Source organism: Gossypium arboreum, chromosome 2, assembly GCF_025698485.1.
Source record: "Gossypium arboreum isolate Shixiya-1 chromosome 2, ASM2569848v2, whole genome shotgun sequence".
Lineage (NCBI taxonomy): Eukaryota > Viridiplantae > Streptophyta > Magnoliopsida > Malvales > Malvaceae > Gossypium > Gossypium arboreum.
Window position 1 is genome coordinate 112020905 of NC_069071.1, and position 19442 is coordinate 112040346.

The 19442-nt window shown below is 33.7% G+C and overlaps 1 protein-coding gene across 1 annotated transcript; it reads right to left on the minus strand.

Moving 5' to 3' along the window:
- Nucleotides 1–488: 488 nt before the first annotated feature.
- On the minus strand, nucleotides 489–8098 carry LOC108467153 (probable UDP-N-acetylglucosamine--peptide N-acetylglucosaminyltransferase SPINDLY). The gene is made up of 18 exons (XM_017767696.2): nucleotides 7612–8098; nucleotides 6338–6772; nucleotides 6100–6261; nucleotides 5754–5929; nucleotides 5560–5635; nucleotides 4845–4973; nucleotides 4625–4744; nucleotides 4471–4539; nucleotides 4312–4393; nucleotides 4038–4132; nucleotides 3836–3900; nucleotides 3412–3610; nucleotides 2692–2886; nucleotides 2367–2461; nucleotides 2120–2255; nucleotides 1809–2026; nucleotides 1530–1657; nucleotides 489–1441 (listed from the first exon to the last, which is right to left on the minus strand). Exons 2-18 carry the CDS (start codon nucleotides 6743–6745, stop codon nucleotides 1011–1013), a joined length of 2784 nt encoding a protein of 927 aa, XP_017623185.1. The 5' UTR covers nucleotides 6746–6772; nucleotides 7612–8098; the 3' UTR covers nucleotides 489–1010.
- Between the last annotated feature and the right edge of the window lie 11344 nt (nucleotides 8099–19442).

Here is a 19442-nt window from a genome sequence, read left to right on the forward strand (position 1 = left end):
ACTTTTATGACAAAAAGAGACTACGTTGAAAAATTATGAAAATTAAAAATAGAATACGATAAGTGACAAATGTAATATAGAATACAACATCCCAATGCTTTGACCCGATATTCGAGATCCGATAAGACATTTTACGAAAACAAAAGAATAATTTTACATTGACTGAAAAACTTTTACATTACATTGAACATCTTATTTTACACGAAACAAATATTGAAAGACCATATATATTTTTGTAAAAACTTTAACATTGAAACAAACAGAACCTAAATTATTGAATTCTTTAAAACAATTATTTTGAATAAATTTATTTAAGTTCCAAGTAATGATTTATTTATTTAGTTTCAAGTTGATCATTAATCGAAAAAGAAAACTATTTAAATTTTGATTGACAACCTTCAAAGCTTAAAATAACATTAATACATGAAAACTAGAACATCACCTAAAATTGTTAAAGATAAGTCAGTTTTGCTGCTGAATCATAAAAATGCCTGAAGATTAAGTTGTTCCATTTCATCAAATTTTAGGATTCTTAAAATGACATTAATACATGAAAACTATAACACCACCTTCTAGCAGGCAAGCCAACCAACAATGCCACTATCACAATTACTAAAAACAGAAGCCATGCATGCTAATCCAAAAACTAAAACCGTCCTCATATAATTTACAAACCAGGGCTAAATCTCTAAGAGTTCCTTTAGTTCATGGGGGAGAAATGCAAAGGCAATTCAGGGTATCGATTTCGGTAGCTGATAGCATCATTTCTTCTTAATCCGCTATTCTTCAAATCATATTTTACCGACGTTTGCCACCGCTCTTTCTCCCCAAAAAATTGGAATACTATTTGATGGTAATATGGAGTTGCAACCTATAGCTCTATCCACTAGTCTTTTGCGGATATGATCTCGATAGTTGTACCTTATGGGAGGATTGTCCCCCGGAATGCTAATGACTTCGGATCCAAGTTTAAGGAACCACGAAAGTGATATGAACCAAAAATTAAGATGTCAGCTCAGCTTACCAGAATTTGTAGTCTGACTCGACTGGTTCTCGTTGTCTTCACTAGTGGTGAGATTCAGCATAGACAATGGAGCCTGATTAAATCCATTAGACTCGATTGAAACAGAAGAGGTGTCTTTTGATATAGTTACCCTTTCTGGTTGGGATGTTTCGTTAGTTACCCCTTCAGGAACACCCTCTTTCTTTAGCATTTCCATATACCGTGAAGATGGGACATCACCCTTGCAGTACCTGCGCCACATGCCCCGATATGTTGCCTCCAAACCACTGATGAAGTTCTGCCCATCACAAACAGGTGACTTGGACATAAGGTCTCGAAGACTTGCTCTCAGCTTCTGGAGAGCAGTGACGTCCGAGGCCAGTTGGAGTGCCAACTGCACATATTCATCTTCATTTTTTGCTATCAAATGTCCTAACCCTAAACCGAAAGTACCGAGATTGCTTAATCAGTATGGTGACAAAAGCAGATACACGAGATATTTACAAGAAAAAAAGAAGCTCCTTACCAACTTTGCTGAGAAGACTGACACCAACATTATGAGCATGTACTGAACCAGCCATGGTAACACATGGCACTCCCATGTATAAAGATTCACAGGTCGTTGTTGTTCCAGCATATGGAAAAGTGTCCAAACTATGCAAGATAATATAACAAAAGTTAAAACATCTAAAATGGAAGTTACCAGAAACCACTTAAACCAACAGAAAAAATGAACCAAAAGGAGGGGGTCACACTAACACTTGGTAAAACGCTTTTTTGTAACATGGAATGCAGTTGATTTTACCTGATATCCATAAGAGAATAAGCTTGCATATGATCATGATTCAGGAGAATAAGAGGGAGGAGATCAACACGGAGAGATTCTAAACCCAGCTGCTCCAATGTTGTAAGAAATTTCTGCCTAACACTGTCACAACAAAATGGCTTGCATTTTACCACAAGACGGGAGTTTGGAACAGCACATAATATCCTCGCCCAAACTTGCAGTACCTTGGGTGTTATCTGATTAATGGTTCCAATAAAAGGTTAAAGATGAATGCCATAACTGATTGGAAACATATGGTTTAACCTTAGGTTACAGTTACTAAATGGTACCTTTGCCAGGTTATTAAAGCTACCGAATGTAATGAAGCCATTGGAAAGAGCAGGAGTTGGTGAAACAAGTCCAGCCTCTGGGGAAGGAGTATAGCAAAGGAAGCATTCCGGAAGTCGAACTAACTCCTCGACATGCCTGCCATTGGGTAGGATTTTATTCTAAGCAGAAATTATTTTGCATATCTCATCTAACATAATAATTCTAAAGAAAAAAAAGCAGTCCGTTGAAGTAAAAAAAAGGACCTACTTCTGCCTTGTACCAGGAGGATCTGCAAGTGAATCAGTTATTCGGTAATCAATTGTAGGCAAACCAGTAGTATTGGGATAGCCAATCCAAGTAACCTACGGTAAAAAATGGCCAAAATCAGAAAAACCGGTAAAATGCCTAGTCTACCATATCAAGCCTACCACAAAAGCAAAACCACCATGCATAAATCTAACACTCAAAAACCAACTCAAGTTCCACTCTAAAAGATTTCCTCTATTACAAAAATTCTTTTAGTTCCAGCGATGATAGAACTTGAACAGGAAACAGTTAAAAGAAAATGATAAATATGGTACCTTAAGCATACCTGAACAGGTGCCGGTCGACATGCCATTGTTCCCAATTTGTTGTTGGCTGTATGACCAGTAAGCTCTACCAAAATGTCAATTTTATCGTCTCTAATCATGCTTGCAACCTTTTTTTCATCGATACCATATATATCTCTCCATAGCCCACCCTTTTTAACGACTCTTTCCCTAAATCTATTAGTTTTTGCATCAGCCTGCATAACGATAAAAATGTGAGTTCGCAAAGAAAAACAGTCCATCATGGGAACAGAAAAGATTCCACCATCACCAACTTGTTTGTAATAATAATACAATATAAAAAGCAATAGTTCTAGAATTTTTGAGTAACTTATGGACAGGTAATTGGATACTGACTACATCACAATGAACTTTGAACAAAGTCTCGGCATGGAAAATGTTGATGACAACATGGCGACGAAAGCATACATAACTGCCTAAGGGATGACCCTTTTTGAGATAACCATGAAGTCCATCAAGAAAATAATTATAATGAAGTTAAGAGCTTTGGTACAACCACGATAACTAGCATCGGAATATAAATACTAGGATATCTTTGCCAAATATGGCACTAAAATATTATTTAAACTCATCCTTAAGCTTCAAAAGTCAAGATTTCAACTAAACAAGAATATAAATACTATGATACCCATAGAATTATAGATGATGATACTCAAAAAATCACTAAAAAATTCTCAGAAATATATCCGAAGCATTAGTACCTTTACTACTGCTGAATAAACAACCACCTGGTATTTCCCATAGTCATGATAAATAAGAGGGGCTTCAATGAAATAAGAGACAGAATGTGTAAAATAATCTGGAGAAATGTATCCAATAACAAGAGGTCGTTCTGGATCTTTAGGGTTGTCCCACGAATCGTATTGTGGATATAACCTCATAAATCGCCTTCCCCAATCCCTGTTTTTGAGATAATTCAATTCAGAAAGCTGATTTTAAGATATGTCAAAGATCATAATCCAAATATCCAATTATAACAAGAAGAACATTGTAGCGATGCAGCTAATATAGTTAGTAATGACATTAAATTCAAGTGATAAGTTAGTAATGACAAATAAATATTAAAATAATACTAATAAAAAATTGACATTAAATTCAAGTTGAGGTGATAGGAGCTTGTTAAACCTGTGAGCCTCAAAAAGTTTATCATCATCTCCTTCATTTATGTAGTTCATTGCTAGCAGCCGGTTCTGAAAACAATGACAGGCACAACACCAAGTATGGAACCAGCATGAATTTTCTCTTGTTCTTTTTATTTTACTTGAATGAATTTTGCATCTTAGCAAGCAATTATGATTTAAACTATACAAGATCCATAAAATGGTACCTGTCCTGCATTACGAGAATCAGGATCTATCTTAAGGCATTGCTCATAAGCAGTAACGGCCATGGTTATATTGCCAGCATCTCTGTAAAGAACCCCTGAAAAAGACACAGAGAATATATTAACATACCACAAAAAATATATATGTATATATATATTTCCCAAAAGGTATTTAAGATTATGCATCTGTGGAAGTAATGAAGCAATGACAAGTACTAGCTGTCCCAGCAATGGTTATAGATTTTGGAACAACATAGCCGAGAAGCAAGAGAAAAACCTAAATTATTGTATGCTTCTGCGTAAGTGGGATTGGCAATGATAGCTTTCTCGATCATGCTAGCAGCAGCATCCATTTTACCCTGCCAATAGTAAAGCTCATTGTCAATCACTGTTTGAGACATGGTCTAATAGTTAGATCTATAATTCCACTTCAAACCTGAACTGTGTAGACAACACCAAGGTTGTTCAATGACTGTGAGAAGTTTGGTTTGATTGACAATGCCAGCTGAAATAAGATATTATTAATATGAAGATAACAGAAGGCAATAGAGGATGAAGGCTTAAAATGCTAGACAAGAGTCAAATGTTGCCTGATAACACTCTACGGCTTTATCAAGGTTGTCTCTATCTTTGTATATTACTCCTAAATTGTTACATGCCTCTGCACAATGGGGGTTGAAGTGGAAAGCAAGTTCATAGAACACAACTGCCTGCACAAACAAAAATTGATAGCTAGATTATCATCTGATGCAAACAATTCAGTTCCACAAAGAGAATCATGCAATTCCAAGAATGCACATCATTACTTACCATATCGAACTTCAACATTTCACCATAAGCAACCCCAAGATTATACATAGCATCTGCATAGTGCCAATTATAATACAAAGCCTTCTTGTAATATGCCACACCCTGGTTAATGTCCCCCTCCAGCTTAACCTGAAGAGACATATCACTGAATGCAAAATCAGGGATGGAAAAACTCAGAAGTATTTTGATCTAACAAAAGCATTGGTCAAGAAATGAACAGGTTATGATAAACGATTTTACAAACAATTACTTATGCCAAAACCAGCAGTATTGTGTCACAAGCAAATAGTATATGTCTGTTAATCTTAGAGGAAGACACCATGACTAGAAAGGCACTTTTCAAACATCTTGACCTACAGCCCCAATGTTCTTGTGTAATAAGTAGTCTCATGTATAGGATCACGGTTTAATCACTTCTAGTTCTCGGGATGTCAAACAAGAAAGAAGTTGGGTTAGTTTGATTCAAAGTCAATTAAGGTCATATGCGACAAAGAGTGTAACTTCATTCTAGTAAATGCAATGGCCTCCTACAGAACTTATTAAGCCTTTTTTTTTGATAAAAGAACTAATTCCTCACGTAGATGTTTCTATAAGACTTGGACACAGATGGATATCACAATATAGTCCTCCAATGTTTAACCAGTCAGTTTTCAGTAAAAGAAATGAAAAACGTTGATGGATGATGCTATATGAAATAACGAGGGGGAGAATGCACCTTTGTTCCCAAATCTGTCAAGGCAATGGCCATATTATTTTTCGCAATCTCAAAGTTAGGGGACACAGCTAGACACCTGGTAAAAAAATAGTCAAGCAAAGAGACTGTCAGCAGAGATGAAGACACCGCCCGAATAAACAAACTACATGTAAGGACCAGCAGGCAACAAGGATAAGCAACTAACTGCATGCTACCTCTCATAACAGGCAATGGCAGATTCTAAGTCACCACGGTTTTTATAAATGACACCCATGTTGCAATATGCTTCAGCATACATAGGTCTCTCCAGTGCAGCTTTCTCATAGCAGCTAAGGGCAGTATCATATTCCATCTTCTCAGAATAGACAACACCAAGGTTATAGTAGGCAGGCTGTAAAAATTTGGTACAATGATATAAATATATATAACAGATGTAAAAAGGGACACAATATAAAAGGACAACTTGGGAAAATGGGAACTAAAAGGAGCGTAACTTCACATAGAAAATTTTAGTTACAACAACAATTACTAATGGAGGAATGGAAGAGAATGAGAGATTACAGCATAGTGTGGATCAATTTTAAGAGCTTCATAATACTTCTGTATTCCCTCCTGTGTATTGCCAGCAAGCTTCAAGCTGGTACCGAGGTCAGTTAGAACAATGGCTAGGCATTCCGCAGCTGGTTTGTATGAAGCGTCTGCTTTCAGAGCTTTTTGGTAAGACTGCATAATAAACAGGTGTGGACTCAAATTGCCGAAATCCCACAATAATTATCAGTTAAAAATCACATGAGCATACCTCAGCAGCATCTACCAGACGACCTTCATCTTTGTATAATATACCACAGTGAGTGAGAGCACAAGCATTCTGAGGATCCAACTTAATGGCTTCAGCAAAGCTCTCAAATGCAGGCCTTCCCATGTTCTGCATCTGAAGGCATATTCCTTTTCCAATGTAAGCTTCGACACACCCACTATCTTTCTCCAAGACACTATTATATATTGCAAGAGCATCGACAAACTTGTTCCTGGACCGAAGAATGTTAGCATAAGAAAGAGCATCTTTCCCTTCAAATGCCTTTGGCGGTGGAATCTCATCAACTGTTGAAGTACTCGGACCAGGAGAAGATTGTCGATCTTTTAAGAAACCATTTTCGGCAATCAGGTCCTTCTCTCTCCCATTCACATCTTTCTCGGTCCAGGCCATCTAGGTAAATACTATATTCTCACGCTTCTGTACAAATATAATCAAAGATAGCAAAAATAATTATACAATATGATAATGTTTACACCAAAGTTGATCAAACAAATATAACAAGCACGAGTCTCGAAATTTACAAACATGATTAAACAATGGATCATAATATAAATTTCAGAAAGTTACATGTGATAAGTGAAACCCAAAATCTATTTTTATGGTTTCTAAACATAAATTGAATGCTTTTCTCACCATGTGATATTGTAAAGCTAATTCAGTAATGAAACACAAATAAAGTTTCAAAATTTTGATCCAGCAATTAATTGCATATGAACTATACAGCAGCAAGCTAAGTAATTGACCAATTTGGCTAAAAATCTGAACTTTTTTTTTCCGGTCCAACCAGAAATTATACCACTTCTCTTACAGCATGAACAAATGCAAATCAAAATTTGATCAAATAATAGACATTAATTGGAAATAAAAAAGGTAAGGTTTTGAAAATTACTTAGCAATGAACTCACCCAAATTAAATTTAAACCTAGGGCTCCTACAACTCAAGAAAACAATACCCATTAAAGAAAAAAATGGCTTTGCATCATTTTAATAATTTCAAGAACACAAATTGAAACCCTAGGTAAACCTAAATGATCCAAGTAGCCACTCCATTATAGCAAACTGATCAAAGCCCATATTACCTTAAAACCCTAATAAACAAACAAAACTATCAATTCCACTTTAAAACCCAGACTTTAATCAAACAAAAAAAACAAATAAATAAATAATTCAAGGCTTTTTTTTTTAATTAAAAAATTACAACTTTACAAACCCAACAGAAGAAACGAAAAAAAAAAGATTAGGGATTTAACACTTACTTTTTGGAGCAACCAAACTCTGCCCCAAACTAAAACAGCATAGATGACGCCAAAAATCACCCAAAAAGAAAAAACAAAAAAAAGGTAAAGATGGGTGTAGGATAAGAAAAGACAAGGGGCGTAATTTAAGAATAAGACTGAGTTAGTCCAAGTTTAATGAACAAATACAAATAAAGGGTAAGTTATAGATTAAGAAAAAAGATGGTCCTTTTGTTGGTCTAATGAAAAAAGAAGGAAAAAATGAGAGCTTTGAAAAGAAGGGGAAAGCTCTGGTTTTTCAGACAAGAGTATTTGGGGGTGTTGGAGGTCTCCCAAACTGAGAGAGAGAGAGAGAGACCCTGATGGTGTCTGGTCTGGTCGTTAATTACAACACGTTTTTGGGGCATAATAGGGACATAGGATTTTGTATCTTAGCCCTTGCTTTTGCTTTATATTTGCATCTTTTTACCTCTACATACTGCATTCTTTCTCTAGGACAATAATGGTTGGGATCGATTTGGTTATTATAATTATTAAAAAATACTTTCTAATATTTTATTCTTTTATAAAAAACTTTAACCGAAATCAAATTCTAACACTAGAAATGATCAAATCAAATCGAATCTTAATTATATCTATTTAAATTAATTCAATGTGTGGATTTTATAATTTCTTTTATAAATTTTAAAAGATAAATTTTGATTTAGTGTAATAGTTTATCTAAAATTTTAATGTAATTCATATGTATACTTAAATTTGTAATTTTGATTCAACTATAAATATTTAAAAATAAAATTTAATTATTTACGTAATATATAAATTTAAAATAATTTTATATTAATAATTGTATTAATAATTTGTGAAAATTGAATCGAATAAAATTTTTTTATAAAATTAAACAAAATAAAAATTTATATATATTTTGCATGGTCAAAACCATCGGTAATTTTGAAATTTATTTTAAGTATTTTTATATTTTTAAATATTATAAGTTAAATAAAAATAAAATGCAATTCCATCCCATACAAATAATAATAATTTTACTTTATAAATTAAAAATTTATTTCCAATCAAAATCAAATATAATTTGATGAAATTGAATCAACCTTAACTTTTTTACAATACTTTTAAATCCTAAAATTATAAAAGAAAATCTATTAAGTATATTCAAACCCATGAAATCTTATTGTTATAATAATAATAATAATAATAGTGTCAATTAAAAGGCACAATAATTTATTTGGCCTTCAATTTTATTTAAAAAATATTTTAGTCATTCATTTAATTTTTATCTTTTTAGCCCTTAAATTTATTATATTTGTTAAATTACTTTAAAATGGATGAAAATATTAACGTCTTTTAACTTTATTGACGCGACATATACTCGAATTGCCATATAAATACTATATTAGCAATTAATTATTTTTAAAATTTTAAAAATTCAAAAAAATTATTAAAACTAAGATAAAAATTAATTGTTAATGTGACAAATATGTAGATTACCAGATAGATGCCATGTTAACAAAGTTAATAAACGTTAATTTTTTCATCCATTTTGGAATGGTTTGATAAACAATGCAAACTCAAAGATTAAAAAAGACATAAAATTATATAGCGGGTTAAAATAATTTTTTTATAAAATTAAAGGACTCAATAAAGCATTATCCCTTTAAATATCAACCCTAGCTTGGTCAATGATTATTCATTTGGGGTTTCCTAGTTTTATGAGACACTGGCGGTTTGGAATTTTGACAAATTTTCTTTAATTGTCTTCTTTTCAGTTTGATTTTAACACCCGAAACAAAAGCCATTAATGAAATATACAATAATTAAGTTAATCTGTTTTTAAGAACCAAACAAAAGGGCTATTTATCTCTATTATTATATTTTTTATTTATTTCTTAAAGAAAAACTATTTAATTGTTAAAAGTAAGATTGATATTATTGTAGCCAGCCATAAAAAACGCAAAACTATTTTAATTTTACACTAATATAAAATTACATTTTTTCTGATCCGATAAAATATTACTTCAATCAAACCAAATTAATAATTCTATTGTTATATAAATATTGTTAAGATTGTTGTTATTTATTTTGTTTTAATCAAAATCAAGTTTCCATTATCAATAGTAGTGGTTGATTTATTCGTCGTGGGTATTCTCTAAAGAAGTAAATGGTTAGTCATAAAATATATTTTATTTTCATAGGCGGGGATCAAACTAAACTTGCTCATGGGTTGAGTCACTCAACTCAGCCCGAAGGTTCACCTGAAAAATAAAAATGTTTGGACAAAATACGAGGTTCGAAAAATAGGTTTGGGTAAAATTTAAGGCTTATTTTTTATATGAGCTGAGCCTTGAGCAAAACTTTTGACCCGAGCCCTACTCGAATATTATGTTATAAAACAATGTTATATTAATTATATATGTTAAATAATAATTATACATATTTATATTTATATTAAATCAGTAATTCAATAACAATTAAACTCATTCCCCAATACCTAAAAAAACTTACCCAAGGAAATAATTTAACCCAAAATATAAAATTTTATATTTAATACAATAAAACATTTATTATATTTATTTGTGTTTTTAATATGATAAAACATTTATTATATTTATGTTTATGATAGTGCTTTTTAATATAAATGATTTTTAATGTATTAGAAAACTTTTATTTTAATGTTTTTTAGTATATTTAGTGTATTATATTTTAAATAAACATTAATCTAAAAAATCAAATATGGGTAGGACGGGTTGGGTCTGAGTTTACTTTTCTTAAAGCGGGTCGGCCTTAGACAAAAACGTAAGCCTATTTTCTGGGTTGGACTAAAGCTTGGAAAATTAGTCTAAATACATTGCATAGGCCCAACTTGACCCATGAGCACCTCTAGGTCGAATTTTTAATTTTATAATTAAGAGATGAAGTGAGCAACCACCAAACTTAACCTTATGATTGTGTTGGAAATTCCTCGTAACCTTATGCTGACATAAATGTAACATTTTAGCTTTGTTTGAGAGGGAAATTCACCTTTTCAAAACTTTCTTATAAAATAATTTAGTATTCGATTCTATAATATCATCGAATTAAAAATGGATTTAAACATTTAGACTGTGGTCGATTGAGTATTAACTCGATTACTATTGACATTGTTATTATATCATCAAATTAAAAGTGGATTTTTTGTTGTTAACCAGCTATTCTTATCAGTACTGCTTAACATCTTTACAAGTCTCAGGCAGCTGGTTCCGTTGTATTTCTCAAACTCCGGCATTTTGAACTTCGGAGGGAGCACTAGATCCGAAACCAAACTTAACTCCTTAACATCTATTCCGCAATGATAATCAGCGCTTTCCAAGATCCTGAATTTCTCTTTCAGTTGCTTAGGAAATTTCGCTCTTGCTTTTTCTGCCTCCGCTACCTCATCGAAGTCAGAGACTGTAGGATTTGCCCGATTGTCTTCGGGGTTAGAACACGAGCCTGTCGGGAAATTTATCGATGCCGAAGTACCAGTCTGATGTTAGGGTTTGATATTGACAGACACCCCTTTGTGGTGGTACTGGGGTATTTGTTGAAGTGAAACTTGGAGGGTAAGCAAGGATCTCACTGACATTCTCAGTATTAACCATGTGACTCTTCCCTTTTTCTAGTCTTCCCATTAGTAGCTGAGACAATTGGTTCATCATATTCTTTTAATATTCCAGCATATGATCCTTCATATCCTGCTGAATCTTGGCCAACTGTTCTGCATCTGTAATTGCAGCCGATCCTGTATTTCTTTCTACATTTGTTCCAGTTTTTCCAGCTTTTTATCCATAACTTTAGTTTTTCTCCGTGTGTAGTAGTGATGTTCGAGGGTAACTATAACACGATTTCTAATTAATTAGGGTTCTTTTGTGAAGTTTAATGCACATGATACAATGCAACGCAAATGCATGGAATGAATGCAAAAGAAAGTAAGGCGTTGATTCTGAATTTAATTCTATTAGAACAATTTTTCTAGAAAACAAATTCTTTTACATAAAACAGATTACATATGCGGCTTTGCCTTCATATTCCAAGTGGTCTCTTTTTTTTGTAAAAGTCAAACTACACAAACTTCCAATAGATGCCTCCACTAGCTCCTCTTTGCTTAATCCGGGCCACGACTTATTACCCACTTATCCTCGTGATGCTTGTTAGCTCCTTTAAGAAAGTCGGGACATGACGGCTCTCGAATAATCTTTATCGACTTGAATCCTCAAGCAATAAAATAAAATCTTGTTTTTCTTCGCGAACTATTAACCTTCTTTCGTTGTGCTTACTTGGTCCATATTCAAACAATCGTACTATAATCCACTTTATAAAGAAATCCTTTTTCCCATGACAAACTGTTCTATTTAACAATCGAATATGAATCAACACCTCATTTCTATGATGATGTAATGCAATGCAGTTATAAACAAAACAAAAACAAACACGTTAGTACAGAAGAAATAAATAACAAATAAAACACCTATTCGGGTGACCACTAGATTTCGGGTACAGTCCTACCTAAGATGAACTTTTAAGGCTCGCTATATGCGGTTTGGTTCTAAAGACAGGGTACTTGAACCAGCAGATTCCTCAATCCTCACCTATTATAGACTCATGTGGATCGAGTTCAGTTCAGGGGAATACATTTCCCTATGGCTGCACGGAGGTGAAAACCTCACGAAGACATAAGTACGGATGTATCTCGAAAACCTCACTAAGGAGTAGCTTTTCACTCCAACTTAAAAGGGGTAAAACTATATGGTCTTTATGCGATATGATGCAAGAGTACCCTAAAAACTCAAACCACAACAATCATACAAAATGACCCAACAAATGCAACAAAAGGATCGTAATTTTCAAACCTGATTTTTAATTTTCAACAAAAGGACAGAAATTAACCAATTTACGGCTTGACTCTCTTAGGTTCCCAGTGGAGTCGCCAAGCTGTCGAAACCATTTTTATTTGGAAAAACGGGAGTTAACTTTAAAACGAAAATGGAGTCGCCACCAATCCTTTTTGTTTAGGTGTGATCGGGTCACCTTGTGATCGATCATTTTAATAGAGCATTTTGGTTTATTAAAACAAGGTTTTTGGTTTATGAAAAACTAGAAAATGGATTCGGGAGTCGATTACGCGCGAGGAAGGATCAGCACCCTCGCAACGCCCAAAATTGGTACCGTATTGATCAATGAACGTCCTAATGTTGAAAATTTGAAAAAGATTTTAAAATACAATTCCTTTAAAAACGTTTAGGTAACTTGAATTGAATGTCGAGATTCTCTCGTTCAGAAGGAATAAAATATCATATCCAGCACGATTGGATACAACATTTCAAACCCTCAATACAAGATCATCTCATAATTTTTGAAACTCATGCATTTGAAATTTAAAAAAGAAATTTGGCTATTTGGCCAAACGGTAAATCGAAACCCAGCACGATTGGGCACGATTTCTCGAATTTCTAAACATAGAACATTGCCTTTATTTTTTTAGAAATCCTTATCTCGAGATACAAAATGTCATATCCAGTGTGTAACGTCCCCCTACCCAAGACCGTTGCCGGAGTCAAGCAGGAGACATTACAAAACTTATCTTAGCACTTAAACAGTTTTCGTAGTAAACTATCCATCTGCGTCACGGTCGCTAAAAAAATCATATCTCGAGTTACGAAACTCGAAATCCAATTCCGTAAATTTTCCCTGAAACTAGAATCATATATCTACTTACTAATTTTTTTCTAGAATTTTTGGTCAGGCCAATTAGTACAGTTTATTAGAAAAAGTCTCCCCTGTTTCAGGGTTCAGCTACTCTGACCCTTGTGCACTACGAATCAAATTTATTCTTGTACAGAAATCCAATGACTATGCCATTTGTTTCAATTAAAAATAGACTCAATAAGGAATCCATACAAATAAAGTTTGAGTCCTAATTCTTAATACACAATTTATGGTGAATTTCTAAAGTTAGAACAGGGAATCTAGAAATTGTTCTAACCCTGTTTCACTAAAACGTAAATATCTCATAAAATACAACTCTTTTACCTATTTTGTTTCTTCCATATAAAAATAGATTCATTAAGCTTCAATTACATATTTTATTCATCATCTAATTCACTTTATACTATTTTTGGTATATTTTCAAAGTTGGACTACTGTTACTGTCCAAATCTGTTTTAGTATAAAATGTTGATAACTAAGTTTATAACATCTTCATTTCTTCTCTCTACAACATTTACCAACAATTCCTCTTATTACTCTTCACTAACATATCAAAACATACCATACTTAAGGTTTTGGTAACATTTACAAAACATACCAAAATATCACTTAACAACTTAGATACTTTCAAAATAACCAAAAGACATCCTAGGTACAATGCCATTTTCTAAAAGATAGAAACTTCACCAATTTGAGTTTGGGGATCGGCTTGTATCTTTGAGTCCTTATACTTTAGATTTAGCCTGCATGACGGAAACAAACCGTACGCTAAGAATACTCTCAGTGGTATTTCTATAAATCAACTTTAAAACATGGTAATTCAAACACATTATTGCTATTATTCAATATCAATCAGTACTTTAATAACCTTTACTTTATTTACCCTTATTAACATAACTCGAATACTAACGGATACACGGATACTAACGGATACACGGATCCAACCCACACTCCGGGATAAGCACATAGTCTTCATCGGAACAAATCCGGAATTTTAACATTATAGTACACAAAGTACTTTATCGGAACAAATCCGGAACTTTAACAGTAGTCGACACATAGTGTCTCATCGACTCAATGTCGGAATATCCCAATACTTCCAATTCCTATGACATGTCAACTATATCCGACTAGCCCGACACTGTTAATAGGGTATTCAAAATCACATTCATTTCAATATGGTAAAAATACTTACCTCATTCACATTTTCATACAATATCAATATCAAATATAGCAATAACGATTAAGCTCGGTTTATAGAAATACAAACCACTATTTATCGAATTTAATCGATATCTCCGTTCACTTTCTCTTTTCCCTTCTTTGATGACGTATCCGGTGCTACATTTGCTACTAACAATCATACAATTAAAATCATCAATATACTAATTCATAAAACACATTTTCACTTTCTATCAAACTTTTACAAAATTCCAATTTTGCCCTTTTTCCATTACTAATCTTTTTTCTTTAACTTAAGCTTCATATTCTCTTTTAATCAACTCATTAACAATTTCTAACTCATAAAATTCATTATAAAACATAAATTTTGAGCTCTATTCAACTTAATCCCTATTTAAACCTAACTTAGAATTCTTTTAATAAATCACTCAATTTTCACTTCTAACTTCAATTCCTATCAATTTAACCCATAAAACCTCAATTTATTCAACTAAATCAATATTTAAAAAATTTTCTATTTTTCTTCATTTTAACCTCATACATGTAGAACTTTGAATTAGGCATCCATAAACATAAAAATCATAAGAAAATGAGCTAAAACAACTTACCAATCAAGCTTTAGGGCCTTAATCCTCAAATTTCCCTTTTCTATTTCTTTCTTTCTTTCTTTCTTTCTTTCTCACGTTTGCTCTCTGTAACTCTTTCTATGTTTCTTTACTCATTATTCTTTATTCATTATACTATATTATATTATTATTAACCTATAATAAATATAAAATTAACATGTGTAATAGCTATAACATAAAATATCTTATAGCTATTACACATATATACCAACTATTACACATGTTATATCATACATTCACACACATGGCACTTAAGGTCTAATTGCTAGATTAGTCCCTTTTACTTTTTAATCTATAATTAAACTTTTATTCCTTATGCAATTTAGTCCTTTAAACTAAATTCAAGCTACTTCACTTAATTAAACACTAAATAACCATTCAACTATAATTCATAAATATTTCTAATAAATATTCATGAATAAATTTCACTGAAATTGATACTCAAGACTCAATTTCCAATACCGTAACTTTCGGTTCATTACAATTCTCTCCCCTTAATAAATTTCGTCCTCGAAATTTACGAAAAGAGATGGGGTATTGAGATCTCATCGTTTCTTCGGTTCCCATGTAGCTTCTTCAACACCGTGACTTCGCCATAGCACTTTTACTAAAGGAATACGTTTATTACGAATTCTTTTACCTCTTGTGCTAGAATCTCAACCGGTTCTTCTTCATACGATAAGTCGGTCGAATCTCTACATTCTCGGTAGTAATAACATGTGAAGGATCCGATCGATATCTTCTTAGCATAGAAACATGGAAGACATCGTGCATTTTCGTAGTTCGGAGGTAAGGCCAATCGATACGCCATTGGTCCAATTCTCTCAATAACTTCGTAAGGCCCAATAAAACGAGGACTTAATTTTCCTTTTGACCAAATCTTAGAATTTTCTTCCAAGGTGAAACCTTTAAAAATACTTTATCCCCGATCGAGTATTCAATATCCGTCGTTTCAAATCAGCATCGATTTACGTCTATCAAAAGCGCTTTCAATCTTTCTCGAATTTTCTTAACTATACTTTCTGTTTCTTGAACCAATTCAGTCCAATCATCTTCTTCTCATTCAGATTCATCCAACATACGGTGATCGGCATCTTCGCCCATACAAAGCCTCATACGGTGCCATCAGATACTTGATCGAAACTATTATTATACACAAATTCGCTAATGACAAATAATATTCCCAGTTAGACTCAAAATCAATCATACAGTGCTCAAGCATATCTTCTAAAATTTGTATTACCCGCTCAGATTGACCATCATCGTGGATGAAAAGTCGTACTAAAATGAAGTCGAAAATCGAAAGATTCATGTAATTGCTTCCAAAACCTTGACGTAAACCTTGGATCTCTGTCGAAATTATTGATTTTGGAATACCATGTAATCTAATGATTTCCCGAACATAAACCTCAACAAGTTTCTTTAACGACCAATTGGTTCTCACAGCTAAGAAATGAGTGACTTCGTAAGTCGATCAACTATTACCCAAATAGCATTCTTTTACTTGTAGACATCGGTAATCCCGTCACAAAGTCCATCGTTATTCGATCCGATTTCCATTCGTGAATATTGATGGGTTGAAGTAATCTCGATGAAACTTGATGTTCTGCCTTCACTCGTTGACAAGTCAAACACTTTTCCACATATTCGCTTATATCCTTTTCATTCCCGACCACCAATACAATTCACGCAAATCACGATACATTTTCATACCTCCGGATGAAATGCAAATGGACTATTATGAGCTTCTCGAAGAATTAACTCTTTCAACTCGAATTATTCTAATGCAAAGTCGATTCGAAATCTTAGACACCATTTCCATCAATGCTAAAATTTTCATTGTACCATTCTCAATCATCTCTTTTCTTTAACAACTTATCATCTTCTAACTGTCTTGATCCGATTCGATCAAACATTATCGGCTTTATTCTTAATTCACCAAAAGGCTTCCATCTTCGGTGATACTAAGTTGTGCAAACATTGCTCGTAATTCAATCGCACTTTTTCTACTCGGTCGTCGGCTACTACATTAGCCTTCCTCGGATGATAGTCTATGACACAATCATAGTCTTTTAGAAGCTCTATCCAACGCCTTTGTCTCGATTCAATTCTTTTTATGAAGCAGATATTTCAAACTTTTATGATCCAGATAAACATAGCACTTTTCACCATAAAGATAGTGCCTCCAAATCTTTAAGGCAAAAATTACAATTGCTAATTCTAAATCATGAGTTGGATAGTTGCGTTCATGCGGTTTCAGCTTGTTAAGTGAAGCCTAAGTAATGACTTTCCCATTCGCATCAAGACACATCCCATCCACTCAATGAAGCATCACCAGACACTACAAAATCTCTTTCGATTCGGTAAAGTCAATACCGTGCCTCTGTTAACATTCGTTTCAATACTTCAAAACTTTTCTGACATTGCTCATTCCAAACAAATGGAATATTCTTCTGTAGTAGCTTGGTCATCGGTAAGGCTATCTTTGAAAATCCGTTGACGAATCTTCGATAGTAACCAGCCAATCCAAGAAAACTTCGTACCTCTGATACATTCTTAGGAACTTTCCACTGAATAACTGCTTCAATCTTCTTTGGATCCACTCTAATTCTATCCGCTGATACGACATGACCAAGAAACACAACTTCTGATAACCAGAATTCACACTTGCTCAATTTTCCGTACAATTGCTTTTCTCGTAGTATTTGCAAAACAATTTGGAGATGTTGCTCATGATCTTTTTCTGACTTGGAATACACCAAAATATCATCGATAAAAACTACTACGAACTGATCCAAGTATGGCTGAAAAATCCGATTCATAAGATCCATAAAAGCAGCAGGGGCATTTGTCAATCCAAATGGCATAACTAAAAATTCATAATGCCCATACCTCGTGCGGAATGCCGTCTTCAATATGTCGCACTCTTTTACTTTCAACTGATAGTATCCGTACCTTAGATCAATCTTTGAAAATACGGAAGCTCCTTTCAGTTGATCAAACAAATCATCTATTCGGGGAAGTGGATACTTGTTCTTGACAGTCAATTTGTTGAGTTGTCGATAATCAATGCACAACCGTATCGACCCATCTTTCTTCTTAACAAATAACATTGGAGCTCCCCATGGTGATGTACTAGGTCGTATAAAACCTCTGTCCAATAAGTCTTGCAACTGTACTTTTAATTCCTTTAGCTCAGTAGGTGCCATACGGTACGGAGGTATTGATACCGGATCTGTACCTGGGTAGACTTCAATCACAAATTCTACCTCTCGATCAGGGGATAATCCAGGTAATTTCTCAGGGAATACATCAGAAAATTCACATACAGTCCGAATTTTACTACACTGACTTTCAACTGAATCCGAATTAATCACATATGCTAAGAAAGTATTACAACCTCGATGAAGAAGCTTGCTAGCTTTAATGGCAGAAACAATACGAATTGATCCACTAGTCCGAATACCATTTACTTCAATTCTATCTTCACTTTCATTCTGAACAATAAACTTCTTCTTATAATGTCTAAAATCACTCCATGTTCGATAACCATCCATTCCCAAAATAACATCAAAGTCGCCAAATGGCATAATCAACAGATCAACAGGGAATATTCTATCTTGAATCATTATTTAACATCTTCGACATATATGGTTCACTAAAGTAGTTTGTCCCAGTGGACTAGACACTTCTATCATAACTTTAGACAATTCAAACTCTAATTTTTTTTGTCTCAACTACTTTCGTATTAACATATGAATGTGATGACCCAAGGTCTATTAAAGCATAAACGGGTGTTGAATTCAATAAGAATATACCTGTCACCACATCGTGAGCATCTTTCTCTTCTCGAGTCCTCACAACATACGCTCGAGCTGGAGCTCTAGCTTCAGATTATTGTGTAGCACTCTCACTAGTTCTTCTAGTACCACCTCTAGCAAACGAACTACTTCAGCCTGATCCTTGGCCTCTGGAAGCAAATCCAGATCTTTGCACTACTGTCGGTGTTGTTCTAGATATCTTTGGGCAATCTTTAATAAAATGATCGGTAGCTCCACAACGGAAACAACCTCCAGTCAACTTTCTACACTCCTCTTTGTGTCGGTTTCCACAATGCTCACATATTGGAATTTCAGTATTCGAATCGGACTTGGATCTTGGCAGAGACACATGAGTCCATCTTTCCGACCTTGATCACTCCTTTCCGATCGAGAACTAAATCTCCAATTACCTCGTGATTCCTTTGACCGCTTAAGCTATGGACTTGAACTAACCATTCCGGGACGTTTTTCAGTCGAACGAGCAACT